The sequence below is a fragment of the Sinocyclocheilus anshuiensis genome, unplaced genomic scaffold (genome assembly GCF_001515605.1).
Source record: "Sinocyclocheilus anshuiensis isolate Anshui unplaced genomic scaffold, SAMN03320099.WGS_v1.1 scaffold1581, whole genome shotgun sequence".
Lineage (NCBI taxonomy): Eukaryota > Metazoa > Chordata > Actinopteri > Cypriniformes > Cyprinidae > Sinocyclocheilus > Sinocyclocheilus anshuiensis.
In genome coordinates this window covers 447,047-458,351 of record NW_015540988.1, presented here as the reverse complement: position 1 = coordinate 458,351, position 11,305 = coordinate 447,047, and the positions used below count along the sequence as shown (strand labels likewise).

At 37.3% G+C, this 11,305-nt stretch overlaps 2 protein-coding genes across 2 annotated transcripts in view; one reads left to right on the top strand and one right to left on the bottom strand.

Annotated features, from left to right (window-relative positions):
- Nucleotides 1-1,256: 1,256 nt before the first annotated feature.
- Nucleotides 1,257-6,458, top strand: LOC107690162 (redox-regulatory protein FAM213A-like). The gene is made up of 6 exons (XM_016488406.1): nt 1,257-1,358; nt 3,453-3,632; nt 3,771-3,862; nt 5,019-5,159; nt 5,532-5,696; nt 5,816-6,458. Exons 2-6 carry the CDS (start codon nt 3,488-3,490, stop codon nt 5,909-5,911), a joined length of 639 nt encoding a protein of 212 aa, XP_016343892.1. The 5' UTR covers nt 1,257-1,358; nt 3,453-3,487; the 3' UTR covers nt 5,912-6,458.
- A 1,454-nt stretch (nt 6,459-7,912) lies between these two features.
- Nucleotides 7,913-11,305, bottom strand: part of LOC107690161 (sideroflexin-1-like) — a 10,435-nt gene continuing 7,042 nt past the window's right edge. Inside the window, exons 8-11 of the mRNA XM_016488405.1 lie at nt 10,394-10,443; nt 10,247-10,296; nt 10,106-10,153; nt 7,913-10,025 (exon numbers count right to left, since the gene is read on the bottom strand). Of these exons, the coding sequence (XP_016343891.1) occupies nt 9,929-10,025; nt 10,106-10,153; nt 10,247-10,296; nt 10,394-10,443 (245 nt within the window). The 3' untranslated portion in view covers nt 7,913-9,928. The remainder of the gene's footprint in view (nt 10,026-10,105; nt 10,154-10,246; nt 10,297-10,393; nt 10,444-11,305) is intronic.

Here is an 11,305-nt window from a genome sequence, read left to right as displayed (position 1 = left end):
AAAAAAAAAAAAGCCTCAATGTGCAAGTCTGTAAGTCCTCGACTATACATACCTCTGACAACAGGAGTTGGTGTCACATAAAAATATGTTACTGCATTCATATCTCAACCATTTTATATAATATAAATAATTTTGTTAGATCAATAGAGTAAGTGTGATTTCAGTATGAATTGTTTATAACTGTAATAAGCATTCTTTTTATCATCTGGCACTTCTTTTAACATCTGTGTGTGTCTATAGAATATCAATACCTTTATCCGAGGCCTCTGTGCTATGAAGCCCCAGCTGGATGAACTTAGGGTCCTTCTGTATGTTGTTGTTAAGGAAGACATGGACACAAAAATACAAGACTTCAAGAAGTTCTTCACTGGAGAAAAATTTGTGGATGTGCAGATGCATATGCCTTTAGATGGTCTTCAATGTTTTAACTTGATGGTGAAAAATATCATCTTGTGATATTTAAATGCATGACTCAAATGTGTGGTTCTTGTCATTGCTTTCTGCTGTTTAAGATGCATTAATAAATCACATTTGATTTCATTAAATAAAATTGAAAATATTTCCTTGCTACTTTCTGTCATATGCAGAAATCGTTCTACAGTTTTTGTCGGTGACAGATGGACTTGATTTGAGCACACAGGGGTGTGGGTTTATTTTGTGGGCCTTGCAAAGACATTTCATGAGTAATTTGAGAGTAGATGGCTGCATTCTAGGCGAAGTGTTCTTGGCCTTCTAGTCTCTATGATGACAACCTAGTCAAAGATTTCTGAAACTTTTATAAGTATTTTACCAATAATTAAGCTTGACATACAAAAGTGAAAGTTTGTGGATTTTTTAATATTTCTGAAAAACGTTGTTTGCAGCTATTTTATGTCTCGGTGGTCTAAAGTGTGATTATGAATGAGTGCTTGTGTTTACTCAAGCACTCATTCAGAAAAACAGGCCTTATGCTAACACTTTACAAGCCTGTGTCAATTAGAATGTCTCACAATAAAGAACTTATATTTAATCATTGTCACAGCTGGTGCCTTTAAATGAGACTTTAGTCTTTGCAACTTTACAGATCTTCTTTATGCACCAAGAGCTTGTAACACTCCAAAGAGAAAGGAAGAGTTGAAATCGCATCATATGACCCCTTTAAACTACATGAACCACAATAAAGGATTTCTAAAAGTTTTGCGCAATAGGCTACATATTCTTGTGTTGCTTGTCTCTTTAAGAGGTTGGACAGGCTAGTGCTCCTCCAACGAAATGCGTCTGTCGGTCGGACAGACTGTATAAAAACAGGTCGGACAGACTCTGCCCACACCGCAGTTTAACAGCCAGCCAACTGACACAGAGCCGTTGAACCGCAAGCCGTGAGTATTATTCGTTTTGTTGTGTTTTTAACTTTTGCGCATTAATGCAGATAATAATGTATATTATATTCTTATCGTCAACGCTTGTGTCTGGCATTGCAACAACAATCTAACTCTAGCTAGTAAAATAAGCTAGCCAGCAGGTGTTAGCTCAATGTACTTTAGCCTACTGTACAAGCGGTGCACAATGAAAAACAATCTCTATGCTAACTCGCCATTACCTACAACATTACTTTAATATCCTTTTAGTATCCTTACGTTTAATTAGCATATGTATATCTTTGTCAATTTTGCGTGGGGTCAGCAAGCAATTAAGTTATTACTTATTGATTATTTTTTAATTCTTTACACTTCCACGCCAAATGTAAACCGGTTAGGCTAGACGATTGTATTACTCTGTAACACTAAGTTTGTTAACGCTTTTGATCTTTCTAGAATTCAGTAACGTTACATCACATGAATGACAGAAATCAGCACAAGTGTCCAGGATAAACAGAGTTTATTGGCAGTCATATCAGCCTAAGCATTATTTTAATGTGTGCTTATATAAAAATGTCCTTTGCAGTTCAGTTGTTTTTCCATTTTGTGAGGTAACTGACAGTTTTTTTTTTTTTCTTATATGCATTCTGGGAGGATGATAAATATTTTTTTTTAAGTACCGCAGACGTTTAATTATGTAAATCATACCTGCAGAGATGTGCAGTATGCCCTTGTGAAAAATGAATGCTCTAATTATATGTGGACACGTAGTGTTTTGCCATTTAAATGCACTAGAAGAGTACACTTTTAAAAGGAAGTATGCTTATTTTTGTTACTACCATGTAAAGTGATTGATTTATTATAGTTTAATTTAAACTGTTGTGTTTTTCACTATTGCAAATTGCAACTTCATCATTACAATTATATAATTACATACATGACATACAAATTTTAATAGAAAATATATTAAAGTATATTTCTGATTACCATAATTGCTTGTCAGTACATTCAACAGTATACTTTAACCATATTTCAAAGGCAATAGAATTATGAAATACATATAAAGATGTACTTAAGTTTTTTTATTAATTGCATTATACATTTTAATTTCATTGCAAGTAACATGCAATTAAATGTAAAAAAAATATTAAATTTATTTAGCAATTAAATAGGTTCTTTTCGAGTATTTTATTTCTGTAATAAATACTTTTTAAAAGTATGCTTCTTTTTAAAAGTGTACCTCTTTTTCCCAAGTGTGCAAATCCAGAGAGTCTTTATATTTGTGTTTCATTTTTACCTACATTGAGGGGTAAAGTGCTGTTTTCCTTTCCTCTCCAGAGCTTTTCACTGAACTGCACTTTTACCCGATTGGGAAAGGTTGGCTAAACTCACCTTGGATGTTAGCAATGGCCCTCATGCGACTACGACCCATGCGTTTGACCCTTTTGTCACTAAGAGGAAGATTTTGTCTTTGTGTGAATAGTGATGTCAAGTACAGAGTATCTGTGTCCCAGTCCCCCCAGCTTCTAGCCTTTGATAAGACAGTCGTAACTCATAACTTCCCTCCAAAGTATCTCCCGCTGACCGTCCGGCATTCACGACATTAGTGCTCCCCACTTCTGTCTACTCTATATGCTTACGTGCTTTTTCGACAAACCGGCACTTCTCAAGAAAAAGCCAGAACAGCCAGTCTCCCTTTAGAAAGACAAAAGGTACTGCTCCTGCCCCAGCATGTCTTGGTATAGAGTTATAGCAATTACATGCTTGCCTTTAGTACAAATATGTGAGGTTAAAAAAAAAACAGACTCTTTGGGTGAAATGGTATTCTTTGCTTACTTGGGTTGATCGTGAAAAGGAAATTACAACATGGCTTCCACAAATTACTCTTTGTTATTGTTGTGTATTGTTCTGTGTTCCTATACACCCTCCTATGTTACGTGATGAGTACGTAAACGCCGTAGTTTTTGGAGTAGTGTCTTTAGAAGAAAATAAACTGCAAGCATTAGTTGAACGCTCACTCTTGTCTCACGTGTAGTTCTTAGAAAATATAAAGTCATATATAACAGTTATTGAAACAATGTTTCATGCAACCTACCATTCATATTTTCCCCGCAGTGTCATCGTCTGTCCTGGAGGGTGAGACGCTAGCTATGGGCATGTGGTCACTCGGCCTTGGCGCTGTGGGGGCCGCCATTGCCGGCTTAATACTTGCAAACACTGACTTCTTGCTGACTAAACCGGCACCTGCTTCTGTAGAATATCTAGGGAATGCTGACCTCAAAACCATCAACAGTGGTAAGAAATGATTTGAAGTCCGCATGAAGTGATAAGGATTTTTTTTAATGAAATTTTGGCCAGTTGCTGTCATAACTAAGAAGAGCATTGAAGGAAACACCGTATTTATTGAATGTTTTTTCATCTGTATGCATTCAGATGAGAGGGCTTTAAAAGCGAAAACTCTCTGGGAGAAATCTGGTGCGGTGATCATGGCTGTCCGGCGACCTGGATGATTTTTGTGCAGAGAGGTAAAGTGATCGTGTTCCTCATAACAAAGTTCAGTTGCTGCGTGACTTTGCCAATGTGGATTTTTTTTTTTTTTTTTTTTTTTGCCCAGACAAAATCCGAGCACTTTTTTTGCATTTTCTGCACTGATTTGAGAGAAAATCTATGTTAAAGGAATAATTCACCCCCCAAAAAAATTTAAATTTACTCACCCTCAGGCCAAGATATAAATGAGTTTGTTTCTTCATCATATCTGATTTTAGCATTACATCACTTGCTCACCAGTGGATCCTCTGCAGTGAATGGATGCCGTCAGTATGAGAGTCCAAACAGCTGATAAAAACATCACAATAATCCACATGAGTCCAGTCTATCAATTAACATCTTGTGAAGCGATAAGCTGCATGTTTGTAGGAAACCAATCCATCAAGGCATTTGCTAAACAATTTTCTAACCAAAATACAAGTCCACAATCCATAATAATGCTTCCTTCAGTGAAAAAAGTCCATCCACTTTTGTCCTCTCTCATCAAAATCCACTGACACATTTTTCTGTCAGGACCACTATCGTCAAAGATGATTGATAATTAGCATACGGTTTGGATTGGCGGTATGGTTCTGTTCTGGGCATAATACTGAGGGACCTTATATATGAATGCTTAGATAGGTGTCATTTTCCTATAGGTAGACGTGGATCAGCTGAGAGTCAGCTGATGCGAGCTTTACTAACGTGACCTGCCAGAACTAACGCTTATGCTTGATATTTATTTATTTAACACAAATAAGCTGTTAACAAACAGCTTCTCACTTCACAAGACATTAATTGATGGACTGGACTCATGTGGATCACTTGTGGATTATTGTGATGTTTCCTCCGCTGTTTGGACTCTCAATTTGACGGCACCCATTCACTGCAGTGGATCCATTGGTGAACAAGTGATGTAATGTTGAATTTCTCCAATCTGTTATTCTGTTCAGCTGAAGAAACAAACTCATTTACATCTTGGACAGCCTGAGGTTGAGTACATTTTCAGCAAATGTTCATTTTGGGTGAACTATTCCTTAAAAAGAAGCTAAGAATACTACACTACTATTAGTTGCTAAAAGCACAAACCCATAAGTCTAAATAATGAATACATAAGCATGTGGGACTGCTGATGACATGATTGTGTATCTGCAGGAGGCCTCTGAGCTGTCCTCTCTGAAGCCCCAGCTGGATGAGCTCGGGGTCCCTCTGTATGCTGTTGTGAAGGAGAATGTAGGTACAGAGATTCAGGACTTCAGGCCTCACTTTGCAGGGGAGATCTTCCTGGATGAAAAGGTTAGTAAAGGCATAGTTCATCCAAAAATGGAAATTCTGTCATAATTTACTGTAATTCCAAACCCATAAGACTTCTGTTCATCTTCGAAACACAAATGAAGATGTTTTTAATGAAACCTGAGTTTTCTGTGCCTCCTTTCATTTTACGTCCACGAAACCAAAATTTTGACGCTTCAGAAAGTTCATAAAGGGATCATAAAAGAAATCCATATGAATTGAGCGGTTTAATCCAAGTCTTCTGAAAGACACTCGCACGTATAGTACATAGAGCAATCAAGCCTGCATGATTTATTACCAAATGTATTACAGAATAGAGCATAAAGCTACCAATAATTAATTATTCATTCTGCTTGGGTGTCTAATTGTGCACAGCAAGCTTTTTATGGGCCACAACAGAGGAAGATGGGTGTGCTTGGTTTCATTCGCTTGGGAGTCTGGCAAAACTTTATAAGGGCCTGGAGGTCAGGTCACCAAGGCAACATGAATGGAGAAGGTTTCATCCTGGGAGGGGTGTTTGTCATCGGATCAGGTGAACAGGTAATCTATTAGATATTTCGTAGCACCATTACAAAGCAAGAAAGTGCTTTCGCAGTGCATTTCAGAGCTTCTTCAACCACTTGCTTGTCCACACATATTCTGTTTTTTGTTGTTTTCAGGGGGTTCTTCTAGAGCACAGAGAAAAGGAGTTTGGAGATAAAGTCAGCATACAGTCGGTTTTGGAAGCCGCTAAGAAAATTGTGGTAGAAAAGTAGATGTTGTCTAAGTTTGTCAGGTGCAGCAAAGCTGCCAAGTTTGATTAAAATAGATTAATGAAAGTTCTCCCTTGATACAGAGTCACAACCCACCTCATCACACTTCATCTCTCCTACTAATGCTGTGAATAGAGAGAAAAGCTCAGGTTGTTGAATCGTTAGCACTGACTGGTACATTTAAGAGCTAAGTAACAATGCCATAGAATTGCATGTGGCCTCGTTTTAATTCTGGTGCTTTAGTATGTACAAATGGGACTAATGTTGTGTAATTAAGTAATATTGTTTTTGCACTTTAGAAATTGCTTGTCATGAATCATTGTATTGTTGCTTTTCACCTTCCTGCATTCCTTTGGTTGCCTGCTGCCACACTGGTGGTTTTCTGTGGTATGTGTATTAATGAAAGTCTGTTTCCAAACTCCATGTTGAAAGAGCAGATCTGATGCAAACACGTGCTTACAAATCTGCTGGTTTCTGGTCAGTGAGCAGCCAACGGCTCAGCTAGGGGTGGACACAATGAACAATAAACATGTCATCTCCAAAAATTCAATTAGTCTTCATTTGAGATACTTTTGTGTATTATGCATGTGAATTGCAGTCATTTACATGGTATTTCTCCTCAACACAACATGCTACTCAGCCATTCAGCTCTAATCCCTGATTAGTATATTTGCATGTGCAACAAATGCAATTCTCCGCCCACCTACTGGTACGCTTGCATTTTAAAGGCAGAGGACTTTGAAACGGCCCTAATGATAGCATTTTGCTTGTTGTTTAATTAGAAAGCTGTGTTCCATCTGGGGAAGCCAAGCCATCCGGTTCAGAATATGTCTGATTAAAGGAATAGTTCACCCTAAAATTAACATTTACTCCCCTACAATGAATTGTTCACCAATGGATCCCCTGCAGTGAATGGGAGCTTTCAGAATGAGAATTTAAGCAGCTGATAAAAGCGTCACGATAATCCATGACTTCAGTCAATCGATTAGCATCTTGTGAAATGAAAAGCTGTGTGTTTGTAAGAAACCACTTCACCAAGGCATTTTAACTTTAAAGCATTGCTTCTGGCCAAAATGAATCAATAATCCATAACTTTTTCTCCGGTGGAAAAGTTCATCCTTTGTTGTCCTCTCACCTTAAAATCCACTGACATGTTTATTTAAAACTGTTTTCATTTGTAAATGCTGCTTGATCTGGGCATATTTCTCTCCTGATTCAGACGAGGCTTGTATTTTAGCTGGAATTTTTTTTTGTGTTTTTTTTGTCAAAAATGTCTGTGAATTTGTTACAAACACACAGCTTCTCACTTCACAAGACATTAACTGAGGGGCTAGTTTTTTTTTTTTTTTTTATCAGCTGTTTGGACTCCCATTCCGACGGCACCCATTCACTGCTGAGGATCCATTGGTGAGCAAGATGTAATGCTAAATTTCTCCAAATTCATCTATATCTTGGATGACCTGAGGGCAAATTTTACTTTTTGGTTGAACTATTCCTTTAAATCAACTGTTATATGCCAAATATTTTCTTGGTTCTTCTAAGTATGATGCCCCTCTTTAGCAAATGCTGACAAACAAAGTATAGTCTCAGACATGGTTTAATAGCTTTATTACATCGTTCCAGATAAAATACAGACAAGGATTTAACAAAACAATATAAAATGCTGGAAAAATAAAACAAGCACCAATAATAACATTGAATAACTGTGCTGAAGTGGGTATTCCTTTACATGCAAGTAACATCACCCCAATTACTGCACTTTTCACACTAAAGGAGACCGATCAATAAATTGTGCTCTAAGCATCAAGCATATGTGCAGTGAATCAATTTTCTTTTGGCGAGGTCTTATTTGGTGTGGCAATCTATATTTTGTTTTGACATTATACAATTTAATGGACAACCATAATGTTATAACTATATATAGAAAATAACATGATCACTTTAAGTTCATTAACATGATATTAAAGGTGCTGTATGCAAGTTTTTGACTCTACTAAAGCATAATACCTAGTTCAACCACTCGGTGTCAATCCTACATACAGCACCTTAAAATATGTACAATTACACCATTATGGTTTTACATCCTATAAACATTGTCAGTGGTCTAGTGCAATTTACGATCATAAAATATTTGAAAGATCTTGAAACACCACCTTTGCTAATAATTTAGTGTATTGCTGATATTACAGACAGTAAGCTGGGTTAGTGTGGTTGAGGATGCTATGACAGTACTGACAGTATAACGTCTGTCGGTTTAAGTTTGGAATTCTGTGTCTATTATGTTGAGCATCACTATAAAGCATTGTGATGCTGGTGAGAATTACACGACCAACCAAACTTTATATGCTGGTACACTGCGCATTTTGAAAGGAAGGATGAGTCTTGACACTAGGTGGCTGAAGTGGTCTGTGATATTTGGTGTAACAGGACATCCCGGGAAGAAATCAGACAGTTTTGTATAAATCACAATCAAATAGTCATATTTGCAAAACAAATCCAACACTTCTCTATATCATCATAGTAACAGGGAATTTGTGCATTAAATAAAGCAAGCATCAAACCCAGACTGCTTTCAACTGGGCTACCTTTTTCAACAGCATACTTGTGTAACATTTAATGTGCTTAGATATTAGGCTAAATTATATGCCTACAATGGAGTGCTTATGTCAAAAACAACAGATCTCTACTGCCTCTTAGAGGATATGATGAGAATAATGTCAAGTCTATGTGCCGTTGTACCCAAAAAGCAGAGTTGTGAGAGTATGATGGCAAAACAAAACAAAAACCCTGCAAAGGTTTGTTAACTTCATCCACAAAAACAACAGGAACCAGACAACAAAAACTTCACATTGTAACATTACCGCAATACATCAGGGAAAACAAGTTTGATCATATGTGCTCCGGTTACAGGACCAGAGGCTAGTGAACTAACTAATGGTTATATCATATACTACAGACACTATGACTGACATCATAATAAACATAGATTCCCCCATGACAGCAATAAAGAAATCTGATTGTTGTTCCCAAAACTGTACGTGTCTGAGATGTAATACACGATCAAGCAGGGCATACGAAGCAACTTTTTCTTCATACTCCAACCGAGCATATTTCTATCGAACATGAGCAAACTTTGTTCTTATCATTTGCTCTTGCTGCCTGAGATATGTAGTGCTTGTCTTTAAGCCCAGACACATTCTGTCCTATTTGGGGAAATTATTCATACAATCACAAATACTAATAATAAGTATTCAATATTCCAATCAATATTATTTTGACCTTTCTTCAGTACACAAAATACAATCCACACAACCAAATGTCTTGGAGACATTTGCAATGACTTCAAACCACACAGGTCTATAAGGCTTAAACAGAAATAATGAAGTATGGCCTGCAGAAAATGATATCAGTGATAGTCACCCGATAATTTTTGATGTGCTCATGAAGGAGTGTTTGCACATCTCAGGGTTTCTTTTGTAGTACAGAGTAAAGCACACTGCATTCACTGCGCAAGTGCACTTAATGGGCACATAGTGGAGCATGAAAGGTGGAAATACTCCTGGCAGAATAAAGTTAACTGTCTTTACTAACAACGCACATGGGAGAGTGGAGCTGGAGAGACGTTTGAACCACAAACCTGGAAATCTTAGAAAGTTCCGAGCTAAAGATCATTAGTGAAAAAAAAAAAAAAATCATACATCATGCCTATGATAATCTAGTATAAATCAAAGTAGTGAATATATTGGTAAATAAGTCTACTTATGTGTGGTCAACACAAGATGGAGGTGTAAAGCAATGCAGCAGTTAACATTCAAGCATCTTTAACTAAATCCAGCAGTAAGTTCTGACCTTCACTGTACATATAGTCATTTTGGATAGTACAATAACATGGGTAAAATTGTCAAAAAATATATAACTCCGAACAGCAAAACAAAAATAAATATGTTCTACCCTTCAAGTTATGCCCACTAACCTCCAGTGCAGTGGAGGACATCAACATGGGCCGCAACCTAGACCTATCTACAGACCCTTGTTAAAATAAACAGTAGTGATGCTAGGATTGCTTTGTCGTATACTCTCTTGAAGCTCCGGCTCCAGGCTGCTCACATTCATAGAACTTCACAGAGACAGGAAACAACCCAAATCAGCATGTCAATCAAACCATGGCAAAAGCGTTTCTAAATTAGAAGCACTCACCTCTTTTGTGGGAACAGAGCACAGCACAGCGGAGTGGCAAACACCAGACTGTGGAGATGGATATGTAAAATAAGTAATTCAGTCATTGTTTTAAACCATGATTGCGGTGTATAGCAAACAAACAGTGCCTTAAAAACTCACCAGAATCCAACAAGTCCAACTTGTACAGGGGCATTGAGAACCGGGAACCGCTGAGAAATTAACACATTTTTAAGAAGCATTTTAAAACACGTCCTCTCAGACAGATTCAGATAGATGCTTGAAATGAGTCTGTTTGTGATTCCTTACCTTCATGAAGGCCTTCTTCTCTAAGGCATTCATGATAACTGGAGGAATAGCTGTTTGAGGAAAAATGTATTTTCAAAAACACATTTTCTTAAATTCATATTTAACTAATTTATTTGGCTGTGAATAAGAGGTAGATAGAATAAATTTAGTGATTGAATACATTTTATTAAAAAAAACCCACCAAAATACAGTGCCGTGAAAAGGTTTTTGCCCCCTTCCTGTTTTTTTTTTTTTTTGCACATTTGTCACATTTAAAAGATTCAGATCATCAAACTAATTTTAATATTACACAAAGATAACCCGAGAAAATACAAAATGCAGTTTTGAAATAAATGATTTCATTTATTAAGGGAAAAAAGCTGTCCAAACCTGCCTGGCCTTACATGAAAAAGTCATTGCCCCCTAAATCTAATAACTGGTTGTGCCACCCTTTGCAGCAACAACTGCAATCAACCGTTTGCGATAACTGGCAATGAGTCTTTCACATCGCTGTGGAGGAATTTTTGCCCACTCTTCTTTGCAGAATTGTTTTAATTCAGCCACATTGGAGGGTTTTTGAGAATGAAAGGACTGTTTAAAGTCATGCCACAGCATCTCAATCTGATTTAAGTCCGGACTTTGACTTGGCCACGCCAAAATCTTAATTTTGTTATTCTTGAGCCATTCAGAGGTGGACTTGCTGGTGTGTTTGGGATCATTGTCCTGCTGCATAACCCAAGTGCGTTTGAGCTTGAGGTCACAAACTGACAGCCGGACATTCTCCTTCAGGATTTTCTGATAGAGTGCAGAATTCATGGTTCTGTCAATTATGGCAAGTCGTCCAGGTCCTGAAGCTGCAAAGCAGCCCCAGATCATCACACTACCACCACCATGTTTGACTGCTGGTATGATGTTCTTTTTATGAAATGCTGT